Genomic DNA, 17,948 nt, shown 5'->3' with positions numbered 1-17,948 from the left:
TGCTTTTCTGGGTGCCTGATGTCCTCTGCCAGCATTCAGAAGTTCTGTGGAATTTACTCGGCGCTTAAATGTTCTTTTGATGAATTTGTGGGGGAGAAAGTGTTCTCCCTGTCCTACTCCTTCGCCATCTTCTCATGTTTTCTATTGTTTATTTCTCTGTGGTGCATTCTGGATAATGTACTCACATTCACTTTCTGGTTAACTAAGAATCTCTTCAACTGTGTCTAATCCATTTTTTAATAAATCCACTCAGTTTTTTAATTTCAGTAACTGTAATTTTTAATTTCTAGTTGTTCCTTTGGTTCTTTCTCAAACGTCAAAATTTTTCAAAATATTCTGATTTTTAATTATCTTTTTTTATTTTAATCATTTTCAACATAATATTTCGTGGTTTCTTTGGATTATTCTATTCTTTTTTCTGGGTGGATAGCAGATCTCCTACTTGCTGTATATGCTGACTCAGCCTCATGGAAATGTACCTCCTGTATGGTTTGTAACTCTTTGAAGATGACCACATCTTCAAACAGAATTTTTTTTCCCACTTCCCTTTTGAAGTCTTATATTTTATGTTTTGAGAGTACAGTGCCTTTTTGTTCCTGTTGCTGCAGAGCTCCAGAGATTTCAGTGGTCCCTGTAATTTCTTGGGTTGGAATGTCCATGCCATCTTAATAATGTAAAGTCCCCCAGTATCCAATTGTGGTGTGTATTTTTTGTGGATCTTTCATCTGCTCTCTACAAGATCCCTGACAGAAAGTTTTTCCTGCTTTCCTGATCCAGTGAACTGTTTTTCCTACTCTTTTTCACTGACTGGGCTGCTCATGAAGGGTCCACATTTCAAGAAGCGAATCTGTTCTTTGTCACTCATCCACATATACTCTCGCTTTGAAAGCTGGAAAATGGATCCCTATTCTTGTCTGGGCACTGTAACTCTGGGGACCAACCCTTGAAACTATATCTGAGTCTGGGTCAGTTCCCACTTTACATTCTAAACTTTTTTTCTTCATTTCTAGCATCTGGGAAATTTCCTTTTTTTTCTCTCTCTCTCTCCCTCTCACTCTTTCTCTCTTGAGCTTGTCTTTTTTATTTTAAAAATATATTTTTTGTGTGTGGCATTTCTATGAGTTGGAGTCAGAAGGAACTTGTCTGTGTCATTTCAGCCTACTGTGTTCCCAGATTCTTAGCTATGGGAAGAAAAAGAAATTGTAGATAATGAGTTCAGTGGCAACTTTAAGTTTGGTACACCCAGTAATAAGTTCTGGGCATGATTTCCCTTTGGACTTTTTCTAGCTCCTTTTCCTTGAGAAAGCATGACGTACTGAAAAGAAACTTAAAATTGAACTCCCACTTCCTTGGTCAGTCCCCATATTGCCTTTGCTTTTTAAAGAGAGACAGACTAATCAGTTTACTTCTCTGAGCCTTGTGTGTCATTTCCAAACTAAAGGTAAATAATACCTGTTTTATCTAGCCTACAGGTTTGTAGGGAAGATCAGAGAAGCTTAAAACGTGTGAAGTTACGGTCTAGTGCTTTACAATTTGAAATTGAAATTGAACATAAAATTCAATCTTCTGCCCTGCTTCCACTTGCCCCTCTTATCCATACAGAGCCCAGTCTGCTCATGTAATTTATGTTTTGTCTTATTTGGGGGTTTTTCCCCTTTTCTTATTGAATCGGCTAAATTTCCATTCAGAAGAGTGTTAGTTAGAAGCAGTGCTAACAGGCATCCTTGTCTCATTCCCAGTCTCAGGAAATTTTTAATGTAATACCGTTAAATATGGTATTTGCTATAGGACTTATTGTAGATATACTTTATCAGATTAAAGTTACCTTCTCTTTCTATTTTGATGAGAGTTTGTATCACAAACTGGTGTTGGATTTTATCAGGTGCTTTTGCATGGTGATCATAATTTCCTTTCTTTATTTTTTAACTATGGTAAGTTTGTTGATTGATCTTTAAATGTGAAACCAACTTTGCATTCTTGGAGTAAATCCAACTTGGTCTTGATGTATTCTTTTCATAATATTACTGGATTCAGTTTGCTAATACTCTTTCAAATGTAGTGTGTTTAGTGTGTTAGTCACTCAGTCGTGTCTAGCTTTTGGCGACTCCATGGACTATAACCCGCCAGGCTCCTCTGTCTCTGGGATTTCCCAGGCAAGAATACTGGAGTGAATTGCCATTTCCTTCTGGGGATCTTCCCGACCCAGGGATCAAACCTGGATCTCCTACACTGCAGGCAGATTCTTTACTCTCTGAGCCACCAGGGAAGCCCTCTTTTTTTTTCTAATATTTACATCTAAACTCATGAGAAACATTGGCCTATCACCGTTCTTTCTTATAATCTCCTTTTGGGATTTTAGTATCAGGATTATGCTAGTCTTGTAAAATGAGTTGGCAAGTTTTATTTCTGTGTCTGTTCTCTGGAAGACTTTATTTAAGTTTGGTTTTGTTTCTTCCCTAGGTATTTGGAAGAATTCACAATTAAAAACCTCCAGGCCTAAAGTTTTCTTTGTGGGAAGTTTTTAAATAACATTAAAGAAAATATGAAAATGACTATATATTTCTTCCAAATCAATTTTGGTAACATGTTTTTTAAATAATGTATCTATTTTGTGTAAATTGTCAAAAAATTTATTTTTATATCCTCTGTCATCTTTCATTATCTGTAGGATCTGTAATAATATTTCTTTTTTTTAATTTCTGATAGGGGTAATTTGTGGCTTTTCTCTTATTTTCTTGGTCAGGCTTTCCAGAGTCTATCAAGGACCAGTTTTTGGCTTTGTTGATTTTATCTACTACATGTTTATTTTCTATTTCATTAATTTCTGCTCTTTACTCTATGATGTCTATACTTTCTTTGGGTTTAATTAGCTGTGTTTTTTTCTAACTTCTTGCACTAGGTGGTTGTTTTGCTGGGTTTGTTTCAGGCTTCCTTTTAGAGCTCTAAGGCTCTAAATTTCTTTCTATCTAGGCACAGCTTTAGTTGCCTCTCTGAAATTTTGTTCATTATCATTCAGTTTAGAATACCGTCTAAATTCCATTATGATTTCTTCTTTGACTCATAGGTTGTTTAGAAATGTACCACTTAATTTCCCAGCTTTGAGAATTTTTTTTACCTTTAAATTATTGATTTCTAGCTTACTTTCATTGTGTTTAGAACATATGATATATGATTTCATTTTCTGAAATTTGATGACATTTGCTTTATTCCAAAGCAAATTCATTTTGGTAAATATTTAATTTGCACTTGAAAAGAATGCAGTTTTGTAACTGCTGGCACGCATTGTTTTAACTATATCAATTAGGTCAAGTTTGTTCATCTTTTTGTTCAAATCTTGTCTATCCCAACTGATTTTCTTTGTCTGCTTGTTTCATCAGTTGCTAAGGAATGAGTATTATAATCTCCAACTTTAAGTGTGGATTTGTCTATTCCTCATTTTAGTTGTGCCAATTTTTTGTTTATATATTTTGAGGTTTTTTACTAGATGTGTACTAATTTAAGATTGTTTAAACTTCCTGAAGGATTTAACATTTTATTATTGTGATATATCCTCTCTGTATCCAGTAATACGTTGTACCTTGAAATCTATTTTGTCTGGTAATAAAACAGCTAAATCCACTTTTTCCCCCAGTTTTATTGAGATATAATTGACATGTGACTTTGCATTAGTTTAAGGTGTAGAACATAATGACTTGATACATGTCTATATTGAGAAATTATTACAATATCTTTATTAACGTGTAAGGTTTTTTTCTTGTTTTCATGAGAATTTTTAAGATCTAAGTGTCATTAAAGAATGAATGGATAAAATGTATATGCAATGAAATATTATTCAGCCATAAAAAAGAAGCAAATTCTGCCTTTTGAAATAACAAGAATAGACCTTGAGGGCTTTATGCGAAGTGAAATAAGTTAGAGAAAGACAGTCTTTGTATTAGCACACTTAGTTGTGGAATCTGGAAAAAAACAAACTCATGGGAACAGAGAATAGATTGGTGGTTGCCAGAGTCAGGGGTGGAGAAAGGGGAGGGTTATTACAGGTAAAGGTAGTCAAAAGGTACAAACTTCCCATAATAAGATAAATAAGCTCTGGGGATATAAGATACAACATGGTGACTATAGCTAATAGTACTATATTATATAAACCAATTTATTTTTAGTTAATGTTTTGTGGTATATCTTACTTCTATCTCTTATGTTTCCTATACCCTTATATTTATAATGTATTTCTTGTAAATAGGATACAGTTAGGTTTCCTTCAGAAACCTCTGCTTTTGAAGAAAGTGAAATTAAAGTTTCCTTGAGTTAGCTTATGAAAGACTGCCGAGTTTTGAGCTCCCTCCATAGTTCCAGGAAACACTGGAGAAGATGTAAAACTACCCAAAGAGAGTCTGGAATAAAGGCCATAGTAGATGAAGATGGTGTCATGTAATAATGCGACAGATTTTACTGCAATGAATGTGTTGCTGCTGCTGCTAAGTCACTTCAGTCGTGTCTAACTCTGTGCGACCCCATAGATGGCAGCCCACCAGGCTCCTCTGTCCCTGGGATTCTCCAGGCAAGAACACTAGAGTGGGTTGCCATTTCCTTCTCCAGGAATGAGTGTGTTACTGACTCCTTTAAAGCCAGGCTGGCCTGAATTGTATTACTATGGAAAAGTGGAGCATGTGGGGATGAAAATGACCTTGCTTTTATTACTCTTCGTTGAATTGGGCTGGTTGATGTGTCTTGTTTGAGAAAAATGCATTTCTTGAGTGACAGCATAAGTAAAAGGCATTTTTAAACAATACTTTTAAGGAAAGTTCTGATAGACATATAACTTATTTTGACTGTTGTTATAACAAAGTGAACAGTTCTTCCCTCTAGCAAGAATGATTAAATCTAATAAGACTTCTATCCAGATAACTTGGAAGAACACATTCTTCTCTAGCAGCTTTTATATTGCAATTACAGCCTCTCTCTTATTGAAACCTATGATGAGGATATCCAGAATCAGTAAAGATCCATAAATATACACTCTTCAGAACTCTTAAAAACAGTTGCCCCATTTAGCTCATTTCACACATCTGTTAAGAGCCAGCTAAAAACAGAGATGGTAAAGGTGATAATATAATTGTTTAATTTCAAGTGCTGGGTGAAGCTAATGATGTTGAAGTCTGTGAGTGAAAGTCAAAGTCGCTCAGTCATATCTGACTCTTTGTGACCCCATGGACTATGCAGTCCCTGGAATTCTCCAGGCCAGAATACTGGAGTGGGTAGCTGTTCCCTTCTCCAGGGGATCTTCCCAACCCAGGGATAGAAAGTATGTATTCAGTAATTATTAACATTTTGGATTTAGTATGCACTGCAGAAGTGTTCATAACTGAATTGAAGGAAAAAAGGAGAAAAGTTTTATTTTGTGGTATCCTTCATTCATTACTGTGTTCTTATTTTGTTGCCCAAAGTCTAATGGGACCAATATAATGCATGGCTGTGCTTAATTATGAAAATAAGACTTACAGAATTTAATATTTTCACAAACTATAAATAAGGAAATTGATTTGTCATTTCTAGTTTACTTTAATGGGATTTTTAACTCTAATTTACACATTGCATACAATCAATATTTACTGAATTCCTTTTGGGCAGCATAACAATATGCAAGCAGTAGGGAGAAAAAAATTTTTTAGAGGCAGTCTTGTTAACACTAAGAATATGAGCTGGGAACAAGTAGGTGGGCCAAGGGTTTATATAAATGATCTTTAAAATAATAGTATTATTGAATGATGGCTAACGTTTTTTTTAGTGCTTACTTTGACTAGGCACCTATTTAATATATTAATCCATGACCCTTAATGCTCACAGTCTGTCAAGGTAGATACTGTTAGCTTCCCTATCTGACACATGAAGTAGCTGCAGCCCAGAAGTCTTAACTGCTTTGTTCATGTTCACACTGCCAGAAAGTAATGGAAATGGAATTCCAACGCAGACAGTCTGGTTCAAGAGCCTGTGCTTTTGATCACTATTTTGTATTACCTTTTGTTCCAGAATGGTGTTAAGAAAAAGGTATTCTGGTGTTGTTAAATATAGTAATGACTAGATTCATGTGAAGATTTAAATTTAAATGAACTAAAATTAAAAATTTAGTTGTCTAGTTAACTAACCACATTTCAAGTGCTCAGAACTCACATATTGCTGATAATTATTATATTTGACATTTCCATCATCACAGAAAGTTCTGTGGAATAGCTCTTGTATAGAATATAAGTGTTACAGCAGTTGATGAGAAAAAGTGAAGTGCTTGTGAGGAACAAAATTATACTGAGTGTTAATGATTAAATGGGTAGCCTGGGCAACAGACAGCTGGACTGTTCCTTAAGAAGGGGGATATATATTACAGGTGAAAGAGAAGGAAATGGAAATTCTACTCTGGACATGATGAATGGAGGGATCTATGAGCTATCCACCTGAAGCTGCTGAGAAAGCATTTGACGTGCTGAAGCTTAAGAGAAAATTCTGAGACGGAATCATCTCTGTGGGGATAATCTTGAACCATGAGAGCTAATGAGGTTTTCAGAAAGGAAAATTTAGAAAGAGAAGAGCTGAGGGAGAGCCTTGAGGTATATTTAGGGAGTTGATGGTGAAAAGCAGGGTCAGAAAAAGGAAGAGAGAGGAGGGATAGCCAAGGTGATGAAAAACCACAAGAGCAAAAAAGAGACAAGACTCTCATGAAGGAGGGATTGATTTTTAGTGTGAAATAGTATAGAGAGATAATGACTGAGAGGAAAAACTGCATTTGGTAATGACACAGTGCTGACCTTTTAAAATGCAATGGAATGTTAATAGAAACCAAATGATGTGAGTAGGCAGAGAGAAAATATAGACAGAGGTTTAAATCAATCTTTCACAAAGTTTAGAAGTTAAGTAAAAGAGTAAGTGAGTACAGAATAGAAGGGGAAAGTGAAGGGTTTTTTTTTTTTAATAGAGGAAATGAACTTGGCTGAAGGCAAAACAGTTAGCAGAAACCTTCATGATATTATTCATTCATTCATTCATTTGTTCATTCAGTATATATATTGCATACCTCCTGGGTATCAGACACTGTGAAGAATGAGACAAATTCAATTCCTGTTCCCCTGATACACTCACATTGTTGACTTTTTTCTGTCCTGTCTTTTCTCCCAACTGTCTCCTAAGACTCCTACCTTCCTGCCTGTCTTTAACAATAGTTTACAGGCACACATATCAAACCAAACTTATTAAAGAACATTTAAAACATACACTGCTCTTTCCTGGTGTGTGTCATTTTCTTTACTAAATTTGTTTCTTCTTTTTATAAATTACAAACAATGAATAAACTCTTCAAATGAGACAAAACCTGTTATACTTGATCTTGACTTGGTTTCCAATAAAAAGTAAAGAGGTGAGTAAATGAGAAGGACCAAAGTTACAGTATGGTTCCTTTTCCCATTTGATGATCAGCACATACTGTTGCTGCCTGTTGAGAAAAACCATTCCTTCTGAGCTGTAAAGTCTGTCATGACTAAGTATTGGATCCCTGATGACCTGATTTAAATATAAAACACATTTCTTAGAGTTTGGCATTACCCTCCATCATGTTGAACTCTTAGTGTAGCAGCAAGGTACCACTTAATGTGTCAAGAGCAATACTTGTTATAATGTCATGCTTTCCCTTGGAGATCACTTACCCATATAAAAGATACAATGTCATAGCTGCAAGCTGTGGTTTAAAGTTCGTAGGACTCGTTACATTTGAAGTAAGTTAAACTTAGTTTAATTCAGCAGTTTGGAAAGGAAGAAGGGCATCTTCTCTTCTAATTCTGGAAAGAAACATGAAAAGATTTGATTAAGGAAAGTATTTTGTGGTGAAGAGTATAGATGAGTAGGTCAGTCCAGTTTTGAAGTACGTACTGCCAGAAGGGAACTGCCTAACAGACTTGGTACATTGCAAGGCTAGGAGGGCATGCTACCTGCAAATTGTGTTACATGGTGGCTGTTATGGAATGAGTTACAGTCATTTAGGGGAGGCAACATTAGACATTTGAAATACCAGTAGAGACAAAAGTGATGTACTTAAATGGTTGTCCAAGTTAATTATGTATCAGAATCACCTAGGGAGCTATCTTTCAAAATTCAGATTTTTGAGCCCTACTCCGGAGGCATCAGGAGTTGTCCAAGAATATTTTTTTTAAATAAGCCTTCCTATTGGTTCTAATTTAGTTTGTTCTCAGAACTGTACTTGAGAAGCGCTGGAATTCAGTAAAATAATAAACAGAATATAATAAAACCTTAGAGGATGAGACACCCTGAATCTTTTCTTTGATTTAACCAAGCATATCCAAATATCTAATATGTGCTAGGTATTATGCTATGTTCTAGGCTTACAAAGTTGAATAATATAGTTCCTGCTTTTAAGCTCAGGAATCTAATAGAAGAGATACTGGCAGATAAATGACAGTGTGGTTAGTGAAATGATAGAACTGTGCAGCGTATTATGGAGCAAATAGGAGGACTACCTAACCAGTCCTGGTTGGTTTTGAAGCCAGGGAAGGTGGCAGGATCAAGAGAGCTTCATCAAAATGGCTGAGCTTTTTGATACCAGATAACTAATGCCTTATAATATCTCATATTGTTCATTTCAGTGGTTGTGCTTAGAAATCTTGATCAAATGTATTAAACATTTTCTTGTTTTAAAAACAGAATTCATGTAGTTTAATCTTTTTATTGATGATTTAGCATGATCCTTTATTATGTTATTTATGCCATATAATTGCAAAATAGTGATAACTTGTATCACATTCTACAGAATTACTTTCTGTTACCACAGTGGTCCACAACTACTGTGATTTGGTATTGTCATTTGTGTTTCCTGTCCTCTTTGTTGCCATTCTAATCATTGTCTTCTCTTAATGTCATTGTGGCTATCTGTAGAATATCTTATTTATTTAAAATTTTCCTTGGACATAATGATTTGGATCTAAAAAAAAGAATGTCATTAAGTAAAAAGTATGAAGCATTCTGTTAAATATAGTACATGTATTTTATGATATATATTTTAACTACTCAGCTATCTTTTTAAAATTAATTTTTATTGGAGTATAGCTGCCTTACAACGTTGTTAGTTTCTACTCTGTGCTATGCTCTGCTTAGTTGCTCAGTTGTCTTCGACCCTTTGCGACCCCATGGACTGCAGCACACCAGGTTACTCTATCTGTGGGATTCTCCAGGCAAGAATACTGAAGTGAGTTGCCATGCTCTCCTCCAAGTGATCTTCCTGACCCAGGGATCGAACTCAGGTCTTCCATCTGAGCCTCCAGGGAAGCCCAAGAATACTGGAGTGTGTAGCCTATCCCTTTTCCAGGGAATCTTCCCAACCCAGGAATTGAACAGGAGTCTCCTGCATTGCAGGTGAATTCTTTACCAGCTGGGCTACCAGAGAAGCCCAATTTCTACTCTACAGCAGAGTTAATCAGCTATATGTATACATGTATCTCTTTTTGGATTTCCTTCCCATTTGGGTCACCACAGAACATTGAGTAGAGTTCCCTGTGCTATACAGTAGATTCTCATCTATTTTAAACTTAGTATCAGTAGTGTATATATGTCAATACGAATGTCCCAGTTCATTCTACTCAGCTGTCTTACTTTTTAATTCAGAGCCATTTGATACACATAATATAACTTCTTCATTTTCATTTTATAAGCAAGTAAGCTGAGACTCAAAGATATCAGGGATTATCAGTAACAGTCAAGGAGTATGGTCAGGCCTCCTGATACCAAAATAGTTTCAACTTTCTATAAAATCAGTGATTCTTAATTCCTAGGGGTTATAGCAAAGTCATTTGAAGAATTTTCAAATTATGCATGCCAAACACTGGACCCAAAAGTAACTGATTCAGTAAGTCTGGCATGTATATTTCTTTTTTTTTTTTTTAAGGACTTTTTTCAGCTTTGTTTAGATATGATTAATAAAATTATAAGATAAATGTATATTGTGATGATATTCTTATACATTGTGAAAGGATTCCTCCCATCCAGTTAATTAGCACATCCATCACCTCACGTGTTTATTTGGTGAGAACATTTACATTCTACTCTCTTAGCATATTTCAGTTATACAGCCGAGTGTTCCCAACTACACTCACCACATTGTATATCCTCAGACCTTATTATTTTAAAGCTGAAAATTTGCACCTTCTTACCAAATTCTCCCTATTTCCCCCACCTCTGCAACCCCTGGCAAACACTTTTCTGTTTTCTGTTTCTATGAGTTTAGCCTTTTATTCAGATTCCACATATAAGTGATCAGATCAGATCAGATCAGTCGCTCAGTCATGTCCGACTCTTTGCGACCCCGTGAATCGCAGCACGCCAGGCTTCCCTGTCCATCACCAACCCCCAGAGTTCACTGAGACTCACATCCATCGAGTCAGTGATGCCATCCAGCCATCTCATCCTCCGTCGTCCCGTTCTCCTCCCGCCCCGAATCCCTCCCAGCATCAGAGTCTTTCCCAATGAGTCAACTCTTCGTGTGAGGTGGCCAAAGTACTGGAGTTTCAGCTTGAGCATCATTCCTTCCAAAGAAATCCCAGGGCTGATCTCCTTTAGAATGGACTGGTTGGATCTCCTTGCAGTCCAAGGGACTCTCAAGAGTCTTCTCCCACACCACAGTTCAAAAGCATCAATTCTTCGGCCCTCAGCCTTCTTCACAGTCCAACTCTCACATCCATACATGACCACAGGAAAAACCATAGCCTTGACTAGACGAACCTTTGTTGGCAAAGTAATGTCTCTGCTTTTGAATATGCTGTCTAGGTTGGTCATAACTTTCCTTCCAAGGAGTAAGCATCTTTTAATTTAATGGCTGCAGTCACCATCTGTAGTGATTTTGGAGCCCCCCAAAATAAAGTCTGACACTGTTTCCACTGTTTTCCCATCTATTTCCCATGAAGTGGTGGGACCGGATGCCATGATCTTGTTTTCTGAATGTTGAGCTTTAAGCCAACTTTTTCACTCTCCACTTTCACTTTCATCAAGAGGCTTTTGAGTTCCTCTTCACTTTCTGCCGTAAGGGTGGTGTCATCTGCATATCTGAGGTTATTGATATTTCTCCTGGCAATCTTGATTTCAGCTTGTGTTTCTTCCAGTCCAGCGTTTCTCATGATGTACTCTGCATATAAGTTAAAATAAACAGGGTGACAATATACAGCCTTGACAAAACTCCTTTTCCTATTTGGAACCAGTCTGTTGTTCCATGTGGCTTATTTCACTTAGCATAACTCCCTCAAGATCCAACCATGTTGTTGCAAATGGCAGGATTTCCTTTTTTCTCGTGGCTGAATAATGGAAGAATATTCCCTTCCCACAGTTTTATATCCTATCTTCTCTGTTCATTCATCATCCATTAACAGACACTTGAATTGTTGCCGTGTCTTGGCTGTTGTGCAGTAGAACGTGAGAGTGCAGATAATCTCTTTAGCATCCTGTTTTCATTTCCTTTGGATATATACCCAGGAGTGGAACTGCTGGGTTATTTGGTAGTTCTATTTTTAACTTTTTGAGGGACGTTTATTCTGTTTCCATAATGGCTGAACCAGTTTACTTTGCCATCAACAGTGCACAAGGGTTCCCTTTTCTCCACGTCCTCGCCTACACTCGTTATCTCTTGTCTTTTTGGTAACAGCCATATTAAGAGGTAGGAGGTGCTGTCTCATACCTTTAATTTGCATTTCCCTTCTGATTAGTGATATTGAGCAACTTTTCAGGTATTTGTTGACCATTTGTCTTCTTTGAAAAACTCTGCCCAGTTTTTAAATTGGGTTGTTTGGGGGTGTTTTTGCTATTGAATTATATGATTTCTTTATATATTTTGGATATTAACCCTTTATCAGATATATGATTTGCAAATATTTTATCCCATTCCATAGGATGCTTTTTCACTTTGTTGCTTGTTTCCTTTGCTGTATAGAAGCTCTTTTACTTGATGCAGTGCCACTTGTTTCTTTTTTTGCGTTTGTTGGCATGCATATTTCTAAAACAGACAAATTCTTGAAAGACTCTGGTGTACACCCCTGAACCATCATGTTATAATCTAGTTCTTGTCTGTATTCTAATAGATAAGGTTGGAGTATATCAGATTTCATTTCTGAGTAATAATATGGTACAAGCAATAAATGCTTATAAAGTCTAGACCACGAGAGATTTCAGAGTTTACTCTGAATAAAAGTCATTGGAGAGTTTTGAATTGAAGGGGAATATGATCTAAGTTGCATTTTGAAATGATCACCGTAGCACTACATGCAGAAGAAATGGAGAGTGGTGGGAAAGTGAGTCACTGAGGCTCTAGTGGGGAAAGCAGTTAGATGATTACCTTAATACAGGCAAAGAGATGGATAGAGGCTTTGAGGGTATTAATAGTAGAGATGGTGAGAAATGAATGGGTCTTGGGTATATTTTTAAGACAAAAGCAACAGGATTTGCTGACAAATCAGATATGTAGTGTGAGAGGAGTTAAGTTTTAAGTTAAGAATTCAATCTTAAGTTTTTGGCCCTTCAAGTAACTAGAAGGCTAGAATTGCCTCTTACTGAAGCAGAGAAAATGGGAGAAGAATGGGTTTGGGAGGAAGACTGAGATATTATTTTTAGATATGTAAAATTTGAGGTGCCTTTTAGACATCCCAATTGTAGTCTGGTGATATGGACTGATAAGTCTGAGGTGGAATGGATCCAGCATGGATGTAAATTGCAGACGGATTCTTTACCATTTGAGCCACCAGGGAAGCTCATCGACATATTTATGACATTTTAAATCATAAGGTTAGATGATATTGTCAAAAAAGCAGGTGTTAATAGAGACTCAAGAACTAAACCTTGGAACACTCTAACAATTAGAAGGTAGAGAGATGAGGACAACCCAAATAGAGACAGAAACGGATTAGATGGTGAGGTGGAAAGAAAAGCAGAACAGTATGATATCCTCTAAGTTAAGTGAAAAAAGTACTAAAAGAGGAGTGATTAGTTTTATCAGACAGTAGAGTAAGATGAAAACTGTTCATTGATCATTGGATTTAGCAATATGGAGACTATTAGTGACCTTGATAAGGAATATTTCCGTGGGGTGATTGAGACAAAAGGTATGACAAGGAATGGGTTCAAAAGAGAATGTAAAGAAAAGAACCAGAGACAGTTGAGAAGAGACAACTCTTTGGAGGGCTGTTGTTATAAAAAGGAATAGAGAAGTGGTATGGTAGCTAAGGGAAGACATGAGGTCAAGTTTTAAGATGGGAAAAATTATGGCAGTGTTTGATGGTGGGAATTAACCAACAGAGAGGAAAAATTTGATGATGAAAAAGAGAATTGATAGAGCTACCTCTTTGATAAGAAAGAAGAAATGGGATTTCATGCTTAAGAAGGGGATTTGGCCTTAGGGACACAATCAGTTATCTATAAGAGCTGCAAGGAAAGTAGATTATATGGGTACAGATGCAGAGAGTAGATAGATAAGGGAAGAGCAGGTTGTAGACATTCTTTTCTGTTTGCTTCTGTCTTGGGAAGCAAGCTTATTAGCTGTGCTTGAGGATAGGAGAGAGTTATTGGAAATTTGAAAAAGAGGAGTAAGTGTGAAATAGCTATCTAGGAGAGGAAAAGTAGAAATCGACTATGGAACTGACTAAGGGACAGCTTCAAAGGTAGACTGGAATTTGAAGTGAATCCAGTTAGCTTGAATTTATATTTTTCTGAACATTCTATTCAGTTGCAGACATGGAATACAGGAAAAGGTGGATATAATCAAGGTTGAAATGTTTGGTGAATACTATGTTGGGGGGTGGGGAAGGAGTGACAAAAATGACAAATAGTGGAACTTTTGCTTTGTTAGGAAGGAAGTGAAGATTTGGAAGTGGAAGGGAGAACTTTGGAAGATGTTAGGAACAATGAACCTTAGGAACCTTTGGGGTCAGAAATTATTTTTAGAGTTGGAGTAGTAGAGAGAAGCTGAAAAGACGGGAGGTGGTAATCAGAGTCAGAGGGTAAGCTGCTGATATGGAAAGGCCCAGTGCTTTAAGCTGGAATGAGGAGGCTTACCAGTTTTCTTAGTGGCTATAATAATTATTCTGATGGATTGATTTGTTAGGTTCATGACTACAAAGAAGGAACTCCAGAAGAGAAGACCTACTATATAGAATTATGGGATGTTGGAGGCTCTGTGGGCAGTGCCAGCAGTGTGAAAAGCACAAGAGCAGTATTCTACAACTCTGTAAATGGTAAAGCTTTTTTTATTTTTACCATATTTTAGTGGTCTCAGATCATCTGATGTGGAATGCTGGACTCAGTTTAAGAAAGATATAGTATAGTCACAGCTCTTAAATCTGCATAACACATTCCAGTTTATGTTTTCTAGATTCTGACTATGTATTTCAGAACATTAGATATTTGCTTTGTCTAAGTGCCTCTGTTTACATTATTGTCATAAACTAAATATTGAGACATAAAATTGTATTCTTGGTACTCGACATAAAACATAGAACTTTCAAAACACTGTCCCCTGGGAGTGCTTGCTGTTGCTTTAGTCAACTGAGTGTGTACCATTAGGAGTCTCATGGTCTAAGCCAGATGTCACAGAGATACTGAGATTTCTTTCATCTGCTCCTTAGAGAGAGGCCTATGTAATTATAAAAGCTACCTAAGGATGTTTTCAGGGGTGCAGAAATTTCATCCAGTTATGTACAAACACCTGGAGCAGACTTCCAGATAGAAGTGTGTAATAGGACATGATTGCAGTTCATAGAGTGCCTACTGTGTGTCAAGGAACTAAACTGTTGGCACCTATGATTTACCTCTAGTTGTTTTTTTTTTTTTAATATTTTTTAAATTCAGTTTTTACCTTTTTTTTTTTTACTGTGAAATATAATTTCAGCTTCTCTTTGATTGATATACCAACAGATTTAGCATCTTACCCTTCCTTTCTGATAGATGCTTAGTTATTAATTGGGCTTCATTTATACTATACTTAGATCTCATTCAATAATAGGTAAGCATTGTAATTATTCAGTACCATCTTCATTACTTATATTCTTTTTTCAATATCTTATCTCCCATATCATAAGGTTTTGTAGATACTATAAAAAGTAGAGAAGGCTCTTGTCACTGGATACATACTATAGAATACAGGATGAGTTGTGTTAGTTGTATCAGAACTGTTTTGCATTTAACTCAGAATTCTATCTGAAAGTGTCACAATCTAACTGAAGAAACAAAATATTCATAAATGAAACAAAATAGTTAAACATGGTGACTAATATATGATATCATAATACATGATAAAGTACATGATAATATCATGTATTAATATAATGTATATAAGTGAAAAAACAGCTAAGACTGGTATAGTGTTAGGTGACTAATGTTAAAGAGCAGGAGAGAAAGAAATGAGGCCTGATTTATTATGTTGGTCAAATGACTTGTCAACATTGGTATCAATCTGATTTGGCAAAGAGAAGTTTGGATAAATGACACTTTTGCTGTTTGATCTTTTTTAGAAAGAATTAGGATAAAAATTATAAATAAATAATAAAGTTAAGGACTGTTCAAATCCTAGAAACTTCATGGAATTCTGAGTTGTAAACTTAGTAAATACTTAAGAAGTCCATCTACATCCATATTTATTTGGTTATCTTTTTTATACCTACTATCCATTAGTGATTTGTGTCTTCCTTGAATATTATTGAAGTAATTTCATACACCCTGTGTTAGTTTTACAGGTAAGACTGAGATACAGTCCTGCTTCTTAAAAAATAATCCCTGTTACTTGATGTATACCTATTTTTTCAGAATTTAGTGCTACTTTTGGAGCTAACCCATTGAAAGTGAAAGAAAGTGAAAGTGATTCTAGAAAGTACTTTTATTGTAATCATTGGTAATATTAGTTTATATAATAGCACAATCTTCCTCCATCTTCTTCCATGAACTATACTCAAGAACTGCAATCTTTGTTTCTATTATGAAGGATTTGGACACTTCAGTTTTTTCTGTCAAGTTGATGTATGGCAAAACCAATACAATATTGTAAAGTAATTAGCCTTCAATTAAAATAAATAAATTTATATTAAAAAATATAAAAAAATAATAACCCCTGTTAAGAACAATCTTAATAGGGATTCACAGACACAGAAAAGAAAATTATGATTACCAAAGAGAAAGGTAGGGAGGGATAAATTAGGAGTTTGGGATTAGCAGATACAAATACTATGTATAAAATAGATAATAAGGTCCTACTGTATAGCACAGAAAACTATATTCAAGACCTTGTAATAACCCTACAATGGAAAAGAATCTCATATATATATGTATATGTGTATAAATATATCTGAATCACTTTGCTGTACATTTGAAACTAACACAGTATTGTAAATCAATGATACTTTAATTTTTTAAAAAAAGAGAAAGATCAGTTTCTGAGTTCTTTGAGCCTGCCTCTGGAACATTTCTCTTATTAGAGGCATTCAAGGTTCTTTACTCAATCTACCATCCTTAGTTTTCTAAGAAACAGAGCATAAGGATCATTCCGTTCAAATATACAATCTGTTCTTAGCAATAACTTTCTTCCCTCAGTATCCTGCCTCTTCCCACTGTGATGACTGAGGCTGATAATCCCTAAAGGAGACCTGTAAAGTGTCTCTCGCTTTCAGTTTTTAAAGATTTAGCACCTATTCTGATCAGCTGTCACCCTGACTTCTTTCCTTTGGGCCTCACTGTGTCCCTTCTAGTTCATAGTCTACAAAGCATGGACTCTCAGCCCAAATGAAAGAAGGAACATAAGGAAAAGGGTGCTTAGTGCCCTTAAAAGCTCAAAAGCCATAAATAGAGATCCTCAAAACATCTAATAACTCATTTAGGCCTTTGTAATTTTTTCACTGTCTCAGCCAAACCCACTCATATGTTTGTATTTATACCTAGGAAATAAGGAGAGGAGAAAGTATCTGCCATTCCTTTGCCCTAAAGTGACTTTATTCTGCTTTCCTCCAGTCTTTTACTGTCAGATTACTTGATTTCAAATCCTGGCTGCCCCACTTACCAACCTCTCTGAGCCTGTTTCCACATGTATAAAATAAAGATAATAATTCTTATTTCATAGAACTGTTCTGAAAATCAAATTAGATGACACACGGAAAGCACAATATGTAGTACATAAATACTGAATAAATATTAGCTATAATTTTTGATAGTAGCTCTTTATTCCTTTTTCAGTCTACCCTTGTTTCCTTAATGCGTATTGAAGCCCCTCATTGAGAAGGTAGAGTGAATGCAGTTGGACCGGGGAGCCAGTGTCAGATCTCTGTTTGTTCTAGATGCCAGGAGAAATGCAGATTTAACTTGAGCCACCTGGAACTAGTCAGCTATCACTTGCACAAGCACCTTAGTTGTAGTGTCTATAAAACCTAGAGGAGCCAAATCATTCTAACTCTCATGCCCTTCTTTTTTCATATCTATATATCTTACATCTTGAAGATGGGAGAATCGTCAGTTTCACATTCTTTCTTCACAGTAGAATCTGGGTAATATAGGAAAGAGTTGGGGTTTGTTTAAAAACATATAGTCTCTTGACCACAAAATGATACTCTAAATTTCTCTAGGCATTAAAACATTTCCTCTATTGTATATATTGTATCATAATTACCTGCTTTGCCTTTCTGTCTAGGATCTTAGCTGATTCTATTTAATTGTACTTCTCAACCTCATTATATTTTACAGTTTTGCTCAATCTCTAGAAAGTCCATCTATTTTCTACTATTCATACTTCTTAACTGTCTTTTCCTATCTCCTTATGGCATATTTCTTTTGCTGTGTTTTAACGAAATCTCTTACAGATTGAGCAAGCTTACATAGCTAGGCATTAATTCAAAGAACTAAATGATTAGACTTTTAAGTTGATTAGGTCCAGGTAACCTACA

The 17,948-nt window shown here is 35.9% G+C and overlaps 1 protein-coding gene across 1 annotated transcript in view; it reads left to right on the top strand.

The window, feature by feature from the left end:
* The window catches only part of RABL3 (RAB, member of RAS oncogene family like 3), a 46,422-nt gene that overhangs the window by 15,640 nt on the left and 12,834 nt on the right, over nt 1-17,948 (top strand). The window contains exon 3 of the mRNA XM_019988103.2: nt 14,132-14,261. Coding sequence (XP_019843662.1) covers nt 14,132-14,261 — 130 coding nt within the window. The remainder of the gene's footprint in view (nt 1-14,131; nt 14,262-17,948) is intronic.

The sequence above is a fragment of the Bos indicus genome, chromosome 1, assembly GCF_029378745.1.
Source record: "Bos indicus isolate NIAB-ARS_2022 breed Sahiwal x Tharparkar chromosome 1, NIAB-ARS_B.indTharparkar_mat_pri_1.0, whole genome shotgun sequence".
NCBI classification, from domain to species: Eukaryota; Metazoa; Chordata; class Mammalia; order Artiodactyla; family Bovidae; genus Bos; species Bos indicus.
Note: the sequence above shows the minus strand (reverse complement) of the source record. Positions and strands in the feature narration are given on the sequence as shown.